Genomic DNA, 15,448 nt, shown 5'->3' on the forward strand with positions numbered 1-15,448 from the left:
TTTTCCACCTCGGAGTCACGGTTGGCCTTCTCCTCGAGGCAGGCCCCTAGGTGGTGGTGAGAGCTTTCCGCCCACCTTTACCTGACACATGATGTTGGCCATTGTCATTCCTGGCCATAAGCTTTTCCAGGATTTCAGCCTTGCTATGGTGTAAATCGACGAAGAGATAGTAGGAGTGAAATTGCTGCTCCGCATCTTCTCCAACATTTGCTGCACGGAGAAGATCTGGTCATTAGTTGATTTTCCGTTTCGGAATCAACCATGGAACAATCTCAGGGATCTTGTGGTGCCAGGGAGAGCATCTTATAGGCATCAACACCATAATACTAGTATTGGTAAGGTAAACTAGGCATACAGTTTTAAAATTCTTTACAATGCATTCATATAAGATAAATTGGAATATGCTAGTATAAAATGATAAATGAATGGTGTAAACTCTTCACTAAATTGATATCCATTTTTTTCTCTTTCTTTCCAACCTCCAAAGATTCAATGCATCGAACAACAACGAGCGTCTGTAGACATCCATTGATCCTGCATTGTTAAAAATTTATCGAAAAGCAAAGAGAAAATAGGAAAACAACCCAGTGAAAAGGAGGTTCAAGAAAACCTTCGTCACTTGCGAACGCACCTTGCCGCCATGGATACAGACGAACGGAAAAATCCACCGTGCGCGTGTGTTTGTGTGTGCTACAAAAATAAATGTATCCCCCGTACGGTCCCAGTGGTTCGGCGACGGTTTGTTTAATGTCTATTGAATTCAGACGAACAGAAAGCAGGGCTTCGGTGCGTTTGTTTTAACTTTCTGCACAACGACCACCACCACCACCAACAACGGTTTCAGCAGCCGGTTCGGTTCGGTTTCGAAAGGTCAATCGTACGTACACCTGAGGATCGGCGTGTGCGTTTCGCCGCCATCAAACGCACTAGGAAATTTAATCTTACCAGGGTTGCCACGGTGAACCGAGAAAAAGTTGGAGTTGGAAAAGCAGGACTTCCAACACACAGTAACCGGCTAACCCAGGAAAAAACCTAAACCCTCATTGATGGTGCTTTTAAGTAAACAGCTAGTATAGCTTGAGGTGTACGGTGTTTGCGTGTGTGTGTGTCTTATAAGTGTGAGGAAAAGGTAGCTCGAGAAATAAAAATCCGCTGAGGAGAATTTCTACTGACCACGGCTTACGGCGAGTACAATACAGAATGGCCATCCTGCATTCCTGTTGCTTGTGGCGAAGTGTTCGCCGGGGAAGCTTTGCGAGCGTCATCTACACACTGGTGAGTACGCACACTTGACTGATATTTTTAGGGAACTTTCTTTTTGCTGTAGACCTCAAGGCCTTAAAGAGCTGTGGATTAATCATTAAAATATTGAGTTATAACGCTCAAAGTTCTTAACCGAAATGATTCATCGCCGCACCCAGTGCGCCACAACCGATTTACTGCTGTCAATTCGAACGACACAGTTTTACTACCGCACAAAATCCGTGCTCTTCTTCGCTTAGCTCACTGTCCGATAAGCTCCGGCTGCGGGCTGTGCGAATAAATCACTCCTAATCGATGACGCGACCGGTCGTCACGTCGGATCGATGAAGTTCTTGCCTGCCATGGTCGACCACCACTGAGGCTAGCGAAATTGAGTTCCCCAAAAAAACAAAACCCAGAACGGACGACGATGAAGCTGCCAGCAATTCGCGTTGACGCGTTTATTAATAGCTATCAGCGTCCTAATTGCCCCCTAATAGCATTTGTCACGCAACGACCAACATCGGATGAAAATCGATGAAGCGGACAAACGGCCGCTAACCGTTACTTGAATTATCGTCCAAAGATTGCAGGATGGGAGAAAAAATCCTGAAAAAGATGTTCCTCAATGTGTTTACAATCATGAAGGATAGTATATCCTCGGAACGAAAACGGAAAGCTTTTCGGGCGAAAACAAATCATAGCTCATTGCTCACACTCACTGCTGGGGAAAAGAATTATTCTCCAACAGGACTATGCGGGATTTCTTCCTTTTGATCTAGTTACATTATTAAGAAAGGACTAGTTACATTATTATTCAAAGTTCAAAGTCACTTGGCAGCGGGGAAAAAAGGGGGACAAACAGACAGAGCGCGTATTCAAAATGTTTCAAATTTTTTAATGCTTCTTCCAACGATGCACAGAGATTGTTCCGGTGCTATTTTTAACCGTAAACAACTGTCGATCCCTTGAAGGAATCTTCACGACAACGGTCTTCTTCGGGAGGGTTGAAATTGGATACAAAATCACTTGTAGGTACCGGGCTTGAGGTTTGCGTTCGGCAAAGAAAGCAAACATAGTTGAAGCTTTAGAAAAAAAACGCCATTAAAGCGGCCAAGAATTGTTATCATCTTGGGGTATATGGTCGTTCTTTAAGGTAAACGAACCAACAACGGCAGTACAAGCATCGCAAATTAACCTTAAAGCTGCTGTACGAATAATAACACCAAATAGCCTACCTTTAGGCGTTAATGCAACAACGCGATGACCTTTACACGGGCAGCATTCGCAGCTTCAAATGAATCATTTTAATTCGTCATTAATTACCGCTGATTAAGACGCTTTGTATCGAGCTTTTCCCGAATGGAAATTCCGCTGTTCACAGCACTGGGAGTGGCGCTACTACCACAACACCGCTAACGCGCGCCCTTAAACGGTTGACCATTAAAGAGATAAAAGATAAAATTAAATCAAACCGTGCCGTGCCGTGTGGTTCCGGTTTTGGGAGTAAAAGAATAGAACAGCAAGGTAAGGACAATTTGCCTTTTACCGACCGGTGTGCCGTCAACCGTCGACGGAGGACAGTTGAAAAGAGGCCACCAAAAATCAATCAATCATTACATGCTGATCGTTTCTTCAAACGCGGCGAAGGTTTTCTTCTGCTTCGTTGCTAAACGCAATTTTGCTGACCTCATTGGGTCAGGCCTTTTGTTTGCGAAGGAAAACGGGAACATTGGCACAGATTTCGCGCGAAAAACCGAGCACACCAAGGACAGTAAATTTTATCCTATGTCACGGTGTATCACCCCCTTTCTGGAGGGTAGAATAGCTGGAGGAAGTGGAAGAAGTTTTCTCGGGCTAACCTTCTGTAGCCCTTGAACGAGGCAACCTGATTCGGTAGGGAAACCTACATTTTTGCCGTCCACCCGTAGGTCAATAGCAATGGGATTAGGAGACACATCCGGAGGGTTGGCCCGTTCCCGAAACGCTCGCTAAGTGGCCACCACCATAATCCGGGACGTCCGTGAGGTTTTCCCGGGTGGTTTTCCTGGGCGGTAATTATTATCCGTCCGTCGAAATTGTGCTACTCGAGAGAGAGAGCGAGTTGGGGCTAATACTCGAGCGGGAGTGTATCTCTTAGGATTTCGGGCGGATGATACATGGCGTGCGGATACTCGGAAAGATTAAATTGCACAAACCCTCGGAAGTGGACACGAAAAAGAACTTCACCCACCGGCAGAAGGACACCCAACACCCGGGAGTCGTAGTAGTTAAGGCTTTGCATACACGCTTCTTGCCAACCTCGAACGGGGGAGCTTAGCCAAACCTTATGTGTCCTCCGTCTCCAACGGGCACTCAATTTTGTTTCGCCCGAGAGCTCAAGTTGTTGGACGGCCTCGGGTTTTCGTAGTGGTCGCAAGCTTCAAGAGTGTTACCGGAGAAGCACACGGAGCTCAAATCTGACATGCATTCAAATTACAGCAGCAACGCATACCTTCAGCATCACTCCCCACTTCAACCCAACTACTGTGAACTACAAAATAACGTCAAAAAGCAAAACAGGAAGTTCCGTCTCGGTAATGGAATGCTTTGTTAACGTCGAGAGTGTACCCTTATTATTGGTGGAGCCGGCCAAGTATGGACCCGGCTCTCAAACCATCCACCTCACTTGAACCTCCGCTCGTGGGAAGCTGTTCTGCTGGGGAAAGAAGCTAAAAAACAGCCCCGTATGGTAGTTAGGACACTGGGCACCCAGTGAGTGTGTGTGTGTGTGGTGACCAACAATGTGCAGCACGATTTCTTTTTCCCGATCGTTTTTTGAATGGAAGCTTTCGAGCGAAAACATTTGCCACAATAGTGCCTGGCCGGGTGCTGGTGATGGTGGTGACGCGATGGAAATAATGGGGATCGGTTCACACAAAAGGATTTTTTTTTCCCGGCACAGGAACCAATGGACAAGTTGGTGAAGGTCATGCTTAACAATGGATAATGTTGCCATTATGCTGCCGTTATGGAAGGGGGGGGGGGGGGGGGAGATGAATATTAAAACTAATCCCATATATTGTGCAGACGAATGCAGATTGTGCGTTTATAATAGCGTACTTGTGCAGTTGACAACAAGCTCAAGCTTGTGTTGGTGGTGCAGGGTTTTGTGTGTCTCAGGACTGTTTTTTTATTGCAGCCCTGAATGCTGTTCGCTTTGTATTCTTTTGCTTGGGGAAAGGATCGTTTTTTTATTTTATTTTATCGCGAGATGAATGGCTTCGAAGTAGCTACATATCGCTCTAAGGTAATTTAAAATTGCAGTAAATTAGCCGTTGTTTAGTTAGAAATTGAAGTAATATTGCAGAAATATATTAAGTGGATATGGGTTTTTGATTCCGATTTATAATTTGTAGAGTAAGGATTAGGTTAGGAGCAATGATTAGCAGTGAATTAGACTCGTCAGGCTTTGGTGGCTCATCATTCGTCGCGAGAGAGATGGGCTTACCAGTCTTCTCTTCAATCAGGTGCTAGGAAGATTCATCTGTGACTCAGAGGTAGAAACTTCGGAGACCATCGTCTCCAAGCCAAACGAGATCCCGGCATGAACCTGGCTGATGACACAGGCATCATTGGTTTGAGGTAGCAGAAGCTTACGTAGCAGAAGCATTTCAAAGGATCAAGAAAGCGGCACTATACCTCAGGTTGAAGATTCTTCCTCTTCTTCTTCCTATCAGGGCCAGAATCAAGTCAGAATATTAGGGCCATCAAACAGCTCAGTTGTCTCGTGATTCATCCTCCTTTTTCACATGCCCTGCTCGCACACACCGCCAAAGATAGTCCGTAGCACTTGCCGCTCGAAAATGGCGAGTGCATTGGAGTCCTCCGCCAGCATAGTCTAGGACTCGTGCCCGTAGAGGACTACCGGCCGTTTCAGTTGGCGATATAATAGCGCATTTCGTGCGTTGTAGGAGTCTTCTGGGTCTCAGGAGTCTGTGGAGCCCGTAGTAGGCGTGATTTCCCTGAACAATGCGCCTTCGGAATTCGCTACTAACTTTGTTGTCCGAAGTTACGATCGTTTTTCATACTCTGCTTCCGAGTCGTGCTCTATCACGGTCAGAGCCTCCGGCAAGCAGGTACTTTGTCTTCGTCGCATTGATCCTCAATCCAATCCTATCGGCTTCGCGTTTTCGAGTCGGTCGTACGCCTCGCACACCGCCGCATATGTCCGTCCGATGATGTCAATGTCATCCGCGAAGCCAAGGAATTGGAGAGACCGGGTGGAAAGCGTACCTCTAATATCGAAGCCCGCGCTTCGCATAACACCTACCAGAGCAATATTGAACAGTAAACTGATGGTGACACAATTGAGGGGTCAAAAGTCAGGACCGACCGAACAACATTGATGTTGAGGAACGTGCCAGAGTGTAGGCTGTCAATCGGTCATACTACAGCCTCAAGAACTGTCTGAAGCTGTATCAGGCAATCATAGTCCCTGTTCTCACATACGCCTCTAAGGCATGGATTTTGATGAAACTCTTTTAGATGCCATCGAGAGGAAGATGCCCAGATGCTACAAATGTGTGGAAAGACAATGGAGAAATCGTTATACAATGAATAAAGAGTTATTAAATTTACTTGAAAGTCTTTTCGGCTCAAACGAAGAAATGCTACTGTTAATAAATAAATTAGTCAAAACAACATCTTACGAGAATACTGCATGATACAACAAGGAGCACAATTTCCCAGAGAAATTCTTATCTAAAACTTTTCCCAAATCGTTAGCAATTCGTTATCACTCGGTAGTGCGACAAACATAAGTCCAATAAGTCGAAACAAGGGGCTTACATGAGATAGGGCCAGTGACTATGGCCAAAACACCAAACAGGATGTCTAACAGGATCAGTATGTTATGGAGGAAATCACATCACTCCATCACTAACCACGAGTAGGTATTTAGTGCTTGCTTGAACGGTTTGCATTGACCTAAAACTTCCCGGTTTGCTGTCTCCCTGCATTCTCAATTTATTAAGGATTTGAGGAAGTTCATTTGATGCCACAAAAACCACACACACACACAGACACATTTTATCCGACACAATCTCTGCAAAATTCTTCCTACTACACCGTTACGAAAGCATTACGTTGCTGTAACGCTAGCATCTCTACGCTCATTGAGGATATGATGCATTCCTAACCGACACGTCTCCGAGCGAGTCAACGTCGACTCGAAGGAAACAGGATTACGCGTTCAGTTCCATCTAAAACACTACCACTCCGAAAATGGGGCCAGCAATCCGCTGCTGCTGTTCCTGCGGTGGTCTAATCCTTTCCAACCCATCCTCATTCTCGCCGGGTGCCGGGTTGTTCCACTCCTTGGGGGCAGCATATTTAGCTAGTTCATCGTACGCCACTTGACACCCTCGGCACTGGCAGAGCGCGTTGTCCTGGGATGCGTTTGCGAAATGAGATGAACGTTTCGGGCAGGATTTTCCATGGAAGTGCACCCGTAAAACCGTACGCCGCTGCTGCAGCTGCTTCCCGAGGGATTAACGATTTAATTACGCGAATCGTAAGGATGCGACATGCGGGCGAAGAATAACGAAGCAGCTGCTGATGGGAAACATCGCAGGGAGCCCATTCGAAAGAACGTTCTTTTCCAGCAGTGTCGGCTAGCATGAAGTGGACACGGGCCGACACTCTAAAATATGTAGCTAGATTCATGAAGCAAATGAATTTGTCCTATTCCTGTTCCGTAATTGGGTTTTCCGTACGCAGCACGGGAAGATCGCGCTCACCTCCCGGAAAGAAGGTCACCACGGGCAAACACGTCAATCCCACCAGCACGCGTCCTCGTTCTCAATTATTATTCCCCTAATGGGATGTTCGGTCAATCGGAGGCCAGCACGTCTTCAACCATCGGGGCCAACCTGTTGAGCGTTTCCCAGTAAGGCTGGCAGTCGGCAGGGGAGACGCTTACATCTTCTCGGAATTCTCGCACCTAACAAGACAATATCATCTCGAGCCCAGTGTGGATGGGGCAGAGAGAGAGAGAGCTCGGTAACAAGCTTGCCAAGGCAATCCGACATCCGGCAGATGTATGTGGAGCGAATGTCTATTTCCGGTTTCGAACATCCGGGATATCGGGTTTCGTGTCGTTACACCACCACCGTGCTCACTCACGGCCAGCCAGCGTCTGAATTTTAGAGAACGACAGACCACGGTTGACAGAATCCATGTCGTTTATCTTGTTGACTAATGGTACGATTCAAGTTCGATTCGATTTCTCGCTTCACCAGCTTCCACCGACCGCGATCCCTGACGCAGATGGTTGCTGTCACATGGCTGCCGGAACCCCAGGATTCCTCCGCGTGAAAGCCACGGTTGCTGTTTGCTTGTACCAGATTCTCAGTAAAATAGGTTTGTTTACTTGCGCCCTTTGGGTAATTAGGACAATCGGAGATGGGTCGTCATAGCGGTGGGGTCGTTATGAGCGCACAGAGTGCTGTGCGAGAGTTTTAGGGCATCGGATGCTTACCGTAACGGAACGGAAAGATTGCACCAGAACCATTTTGCGAGTAACATTGCCCAACATTGAAGTTATGATAAACATTTGAAAGCGGAAGGACGATGCACGTAAAGTTTAAATTGCTTTTAAAAGCTTATGGCTTTGGGATGGCTGGAAAATGGAGGAATAAGTCTCTGCAAAACAATTGACTCAGCACACTTGGGGCCTTTCCGATTGTTTAATGCCAGTAATGGTAACAAAGCAATTGCTTGCTTGGGAGCATATTTCAATTTGTTCCCTAATAGGTTTAGGTGATGTCCAACTGAAGCATCTTCTAGTGCTGCGGACTAGCCGATAGGGCTTCAGATACGCAAGAGAGAGAAAGTGTGTGCGAATACAATCGATACATGAGACAGCGAATGTGGAAGCTTTCGCTCAACGATGTGGTGGATTTACATTCGATAACGATATTCTAATACAATGTGCCCCAACCCCCATAAACCTCTGCTCGTTTGATGTGTTCTTGCCCTAAAATATGAATATTTACCATCAAAGCGAGCACTCAGGTGCAGGCAAATTATGTACACTCATTAGTTGCAGCATATGCCGCGCGTACCATTAATTGGTTCAATTAAATCGAAAACACTTCAACGCCACCGGTGCTGCTGATGGGGAAATCGGTAGGGTGTGTAGTGTTTTGTGCCTTTTCAGCCCCAGTGTACGTCAGTGATTATAGTGCGCGTAAGAAAACGCGGACCATAATAGTGAATACTTCGTTTCCGTTCGATTAAGCATCGGATAGAGCGCGTGCTGGTGAAGAAATAATTGCTTAAGCAGAGAGTCCACTGTGAAGGACGGTACGGTTTACGGAGCATGTTCGTTTTGCAGGCCGAATGTCATCTGCATTGGAGTGCACTAGCTGAGAACAGCTTTCTAATTTCTAATTGGATTAGCATAAGCTGTCGAATCGAATCAACGCTTACAGCAGCAACACTCGCATCCCCCACCCGTGGGCAGGTGGAATGATTTAAGTTGCTAATGAGCGTAGCCATGTTTCGGCATCGGATGGACGGACACTCATCACCATCGCCATGACCTTCACCAGATGGATGTATTTAAATAAGATTCTTCTGGTGGATGGCGTCGATACAGACATTGCTGTGTCGGTGAGTGGACAAATGAAGGCCAGTAGTATAAAGATGAATATCGTTATGAAGCTTATCGAGCTGTCACCATCTTGAGGGATTTTTGGAATAAGTTTTTGTATAAATTTAATACATCAACAATGCTAACCCTAAGACGTATGCTTTATAAAAGAAGATTGTTTAAAAAGATTTCTTATTTGATGTCCCAGAGAGAGGTCTAAAACAGTAGAGAGACTACAGTTGATGATTTGTTCGTTCGATGAGTTTTATTCCGAAAGTTGGGCTTATTAAGGCATATCCTACCAATAATTTTAATACAAATCAAAATTTACAACATATTTTAACATCTAAAACAATATTCAATTACCTTTTTGATAAAAGCTTTAAGAAATGTAATGCTTCATCGTCTGGTTACGTTGATGTTGCCTAAGAGCCTTACTGCCTAGAGTTGCCTTACTTTGATGTTGCCTAATGAAGGTATCAGATAAATAGCATAAATGGTGATGAAAATCCTGTAGAAATTGCGCGTTATTATAGCAACATTGTACATTATACAGTCCCAACTTGAACGCGATACTCTCATATTAAATTCTATGTCATAGATTGTTTCCTTTTTAATGATTAGGTGAATGATTCCCCCAGAAGTCTTCCAATAAGATCTCTTTTTTTTTGTTCCTTTACGCAGGACAAGCCAGTATTGCTCTTTTATAAGGGAGTTTTTGGTATTTTAACTCCTTTCATCTAGAATCCCATTTTAATTTCGTCATTTCGTCTTCGGAGCTTAATTTTTCACTATTTTTCTGAAATTGGGAATTAATTGGAGGTTACTGTTTGAGACACAAAAATTGTTATATACATGATTACCATCATGTCACCTGTTACCATCAAATATGAAGCTTTTACCTTTTGTGTGATGAGCATTTGACGGACAAATTTAGTTGCGCCGTCGATCGATGAGACAAAAATATGACTCCAACTATCTTCCTCTTCCTTGGCACTACAACCTCATGAGCTCTCGGCCTGTCATTGTTGGCTTTCTGTGACTTAATTTTACCTGTAGCAAAGCCTAGTCAAGCTCTACGTACGGGGAGGCGGTCTGCGAATCCCGGTCCTGCCGTGTGAAGACCGGCGCCGTTATCTCCTCGGCCACCGGACCGCCCCACTCCAACTATAGTCCATATGATACATTGGATTAGCCTATTTTGCAGAAAGTAACTTAATCGTATTGTAGCCATAACGGGGCAGCAACCGTTCACCAAGGCTCAAAACGATTTTCATGATCATGTTTAATTGTCTAAGAATTGCCATTAAGGTAGGGTAGAAATATTGTTTTCAAAATGCCTGTATGATGTAGAAGAAGAGCAAAATTGAATAAATTTAATTAAAATTACTTTCTAGGATTGTCTTGGGGTATCCTACTTTTATTTCCTCTTCCCGCTCTCTTCTTCCTTCCTTCTTGGGGTCTTCCTTCCTTCCTTCCAGGGGGTCCTCCGGAAGAAGGTTTCCTCGTCGTGGTCGGATATGCAGTACGGATTTGCAGCCGTTTATATAGCGTCCTGCCCGTATCCAAAATCCTCTTTCGCTTTGTCTTTTCCTTTGCCCGCTTGTCCTTTACCAGTTTTTTCCAGTCTGGAGCCTTCCCGAGAACTCTAATCTCGCCCGATTCTACCCATGTGGCAATTCGTCGTTCTTTGTTGGATTCCTACTAAATTCGATTCCTACGGGTGCGTGGACACGAGTTCGTGTACTTGCTAATATTTTTGTCTTGGTAGGATGCTCTGGTTGCCACACCTTATTTTATTTATTTTTACTTATGCATTTACGTATAGTAATTTATAGTTTTATATTTATTCCCATGCGAAGATAGCAATGGAGGCGCCCAGTATCTGATGCATGGATCATGCATTTTTGGCATATTTTCCTAAGACTGCAAGCCAGGGACATTTCAATCTCTTGAAATCGATGTTGAACTGTCCAAAAATTCATAAAAAAATGTTATTTGTAAGCTCTTCAGTTGTATCTGCCCGGTTCTCATAAAGCGATCTTAAAGCGTTCTCAAACTTCACAAACACTCCTATGAGAACCAATAATTTGAATTTTGAAATTTCCAATAGCTCGATGCTTTAATATTTCAAATATTTAGTACGCAAAATTTAATCTCATATTTTTCCTGCTACATAGCTTGAAAAACTTTTTGAGATTTTGGTTTCATTCAATTAAAACGGCCTGGTGATATGATAGCTTTTTGAGATAAATTATTACAAATATTTTGCTGACTCGGATGTTTTACAGCCAACATGAGTTAGTAGGACGTCGTATATTATAAATATATTCGTTGAGAAATAAGTCAACACCACGCTGCTACTAGCATCGTTACGCTCACTTCCGTCATCTCACAACAATAGATGAATGGTGATATGTTTTCTCATCCATCTTTGAAGTAACTCACCGGACAACCTTACCCACCCAACTCACAGCAATCGTCTAGAGATTTACGTTGGGATCGGTAAGCTTCCATCAGGCAAAAAAACCTTTTCATCGGTCCCGATATTCGACATGCCTTCGCTCCGGCGGTCCCATGAGCTGGTGTGAGATTTTCTGTTCCCTCATACCACAAACTCGATTGACTTTGTCAGCACCCACAACAACCCTGTAACCTTCCGTTGGTTCCGGATGCAAGGAAAAATAAAGCCCAGACGGAAGAAAAAAAAAACAAAGGCAAAACAAAAACAGGTTTCCAAGCCAATCATTGTTTCAATGGGGCCTCGTTTTCGTTTCGCTTCACATGTGTTTGCATTATTACAATCACTGCATCTCATCTACCGGGACGCGTTTTGTTGATTCGATTGAGGTTGAAGTTATTTACGGACCTGTCAATCCTGCTCACACTCACATCCGGTTTACCAGATTTTCAGGAGGTTCAGCCAGGATACGGGACAGCAGGCAGCCCCACTGCAGTCAGCATTCTACAGTGGTTTGGTTTGGTTACCATAATTGATTTAGGTAGCTTTGGGGAAGCCTGTACCGTTTGCCCAGTTTTCCAGCAAACCCGAGCAAAGTAATTCTACGCCTACGGTACAAATTTTCCCTATCACTTAACAGATCGAACCGAAAAATGTTACAACAATACAATGTTACTACACACAAAAAGTTCGTTTCTTTTCTGGCAACAAACAAACAAACCCGTATCTAGAGAGAGAGAGTGAGATCGGTCAACAGTTCGCCGTTCGGTAAAAGCTTTTCGTGATGTTTGCGTTGGTTGGTTGTGCGACTTGCCAATAAAAAAAAACGCACGACCCTCCTGGCGGCGGTACCTCTTAAGCCAGTGTCAATTGCAGATTCACCAATAAATGTATCGCGACACTGTAGCAATAAGATAGGATAGAGTAATATGGGAACGCTTCGGGCTTTGGTAACAATTTTCTGCCGGTCGTTTTGTTTTTACTCTTCACATCGCTTCACTGCACTCGACAAACTTATTCGATTATCGGGGTTTTTTTTTTGTTTTGCTGGCCATTGCGATTATCTCTTTCTTTTTGTTTCAATTTTCTTGTTTTTTTAGCAAGCGTCGGCAAGGTCTGTGTCTAGCAGAGTAAAGTTTAAATGTTTTCTTTTTATGCATAAAACTCTCATTCGCCACCTGTTGATGGCATTCCATGTACAGGGAGCAAGGTGTGTGTCACTTAACTTGCAGTGCAGACTACTTTTAATGTAACGGTGTCTTTTAATTTGCAACGGGCAATCAGTCACAAACGGTGCGATAGAGAAAAGAAAGTAATTAAAGGAAGGAAAGTTAAAATATTGCAAGCGAATGCTATTAAGCTTGGAAATTAAATCATCATCAAAGAGGTAAAACTTTCCCCGTGAATAGTTTTTATTTCCTTTTGAATTATCTATGAAACATAATATTTGTATGAGTAAATAAATATAAATATTAATTTGAGCCGTTCTTAACAATGTGAAAAATAAATATAAATATTAGTTTGAGCGCTCATGTTGGCCTTTCCCCCATAGTGAGGACCTATTATCCAACTGTCAAAAAATATAGTAAGCCATGGCCTTAGAGCCCTGACCAGTCCTAAATGGTAGGCACGAACTTAAAGATCTTCAGGTCAAGAAAGAAGAAGAAGAAGAAGAAATATTAAATATATTGTTAGTAAATATTAAACATAAGTAAATAAAATTAATATTGCAATCAACTTATTAGTGATGGGTGAATGCACCCACGGTTCCTCTTCGGTCCGGTTGGTTTGACTCCAGTTTCGATTAAGAGGAAATGGAATCGTCAGTTCCATGGAGAATCGTTTCGGAATCGCTTACAACCGTCCAAAACCTTTTGGATCCTTAGGAACCGTCAGATCCGTCCGGAATTGCCCGGAACCGTAAGAACCTTTTAAATAATCGGAATCGTCAGAACCGTTCGGAACCATCCAGAATCGTCGGATTTGACGGATACAACTGGAACCGTAAAACAGAATCCAGAATTAGCGACTGGAATTAGCGAAGATGTGCTTACTTTTGCCAAATAGGCCAACGATTTTAAAAGAATATAGGGCTTGATAATTTTAATGACGCTTGATGCTGGGGATACAATACGGAAGAATTATAAGAGGATTCCGGACGATTCCAACAGTTACGGATGGTTCCGAGGGTTCCGATGGCTCCGGACGGTTCGTTTGTTCCTACCTTTTGGAGCTCGTGCCGATTGGACAGTTTCCCTTTTTCCAAGAAAACTTTAAACAAATGCAAAAATACCAAAGAGCTATCCTTGATGTTGGTTCACCAAAGAAAAATGAATGGTACGCGTGCAAAATAATACAAACAAGAAACATTTAAAAGTTGGTTCCATTAAGTTCCCAAAAACCCCCGCAAATTCGCGGACAAAAATGTATTATTAACCTTGCAACAAATTCAACGAAATATTGCAACAACAAAAAAATCACCACCCCCAAAGCATTACCGCAGCCCAATTTGAAGAATCCAATCAAACACGGTCAACAGTATCCGGTCCCGGTTCGACGGCGAAAGCGATCGCATTTCGCGCTAACTTCATTACACTTTCGAGTGCTTCGTGTGAGCGTGGTTCGGATTGGCCGGAAAGGAAATATAATACATAATGCCGCGCCGAAGGAAGACCCGTTTACCAGGCCCCATAAACCCCATTGTGTGGGTAACGCTTTGCGAGGAAAAATGCGCCCGTATCAGTGTCGCAAAATGATGGGGTGACATTCGTTGGTTGTTTTTTTTTTGTCTTCCATTATTCGCAGCGCCCCTTTCCCGCTTTATGAGCTTCGAACGTGAATACTGCGAAATGGTGCGGTGGACGGGTGCGAGAAGAATCGCGTCAAATGCGCACCATTTGCATAAAGTAGATAGGAAAAGTTTAAGTCGCTGGATTTGCTGTGCCCTGCATCGAGGTAAAGCAGGATTATACAGTCGTCTGATCTCGTCTCACATTCTTACCACGAGAGCGTGCGCACGAAAGCAGTGGAGAATAATGTTAGGCTGGCGTTGGACCGAGGTTCGCCGGTGAGGCTGAACACAATAGTTTAATCCTAAGGATCTATTTCAAGGTTCAACTGGGTGTTAATTGAAAGGCATGATAAGAAGTGGTGTAAGACGACGGATTAGTGCTTTCTTTGTGGAAGCAGTAGTAGCCGAACGAACTGTGACTACGACCTGAGAGCTCTGCGCGTCCTGTGAACGTGTAAAAAGGGTAAGGAAATATTAACATGTTTTATTGCTAATAAGGAATTTATGGACGTTATGTGAACAATGGCGGCCGTTTTACGTATTTTTTTCGTTGAGCTGTTTGGTATATTGAACTCTTCAATTTAATTAAGGGCCTTTTTTCTTAGCTGATGCTAGGAGCTTGGAACATGCTGGGCAAATTTGGCTTAACCGATTTTAATAGATGTTAAGGCGATATCTATGACGCTTCCTAGCGAGGATTATTAATCTAGAATTATGGTTATACAGTAGTTAACATAGAATAGATGAATTTTGTAATTGCTTTGAACCTGGCCTTTCATACGAACTATAATTTTGAATAATGAGTGCAAGGGTTTGGTCTTTGTTTTGTTCTGAAATTCCCTAGTGTACCAACTTTTGGATATTTTTGGATTTTTTTTGTGTTATTTGATCGACGTAATAACAAATAAAAACCAAAATAAACGAAAAAAAGCAATGAAAATTTTATAAAATAAATAAATAAAAAAGTAAAGTAAAAATAAAAAAAAGTGACAATACGGCATCGGACCGTAATACTCAATAAATAAATAAATAAATAAATAAAAAAGTAAATAAACCCAATGAATATTTTAAAATATATTTTTAAATATAAATACGCAGATAAAAATATAAATGAACAGGTTAAAAAATAAGTTAATAAATAAATAAATAGCAAAATAATACATAAACGCAACGAATATTATTTTTTTTTGAATAAATAAATAGACATATAAATAAATAAATAAGTAAATAATCAAAATAAAATGAAATTTAATAAATTAATAAATAAAACAACTCTATTAAACTTGTTTTGTCATCGTGAAACTTTTTACACATCCAC

General features: G+C 43.0%; 1 protein-coding gene across 1 annotated transcript in view; it reads left to right on the forward strand.

The window, feature by feature from the left end:
* Positions 1-489: 489 nt before the first annotated feature.
* LOC118516424 overlaps positions 490-15,448 on the forward strand; it is a 38,753-nt gene continuing 23,794 nt past the window's right edge. The window contains exon 1 of the mRNA XM_036062295.1: positions 490-1,275. Within this exon, the coding sequence (XP_035918188.1) occupies positions 1,201-1,275 (75 nt within the window). The 5' untranslated portion in view covers positions 490-1,200. The remainder of the gene's footprint in view (positions 1,276-15,448) is intronic.

This window comes from Anopheles stephensi, unplaced genomic scaffold (assembly GCF_013141755.1).
Source record: "Anopheles stephensi strain Indian unplaced genomic scaffold, UCI_ANSTEP_V1.0 ucontig291, whole genome shotgun sequence".
NCBI lineage: Eukaryota > Metazoa > Arthropoda > Insecta > Diptera > Culicidae > Anopheles > Anopheles stephensi.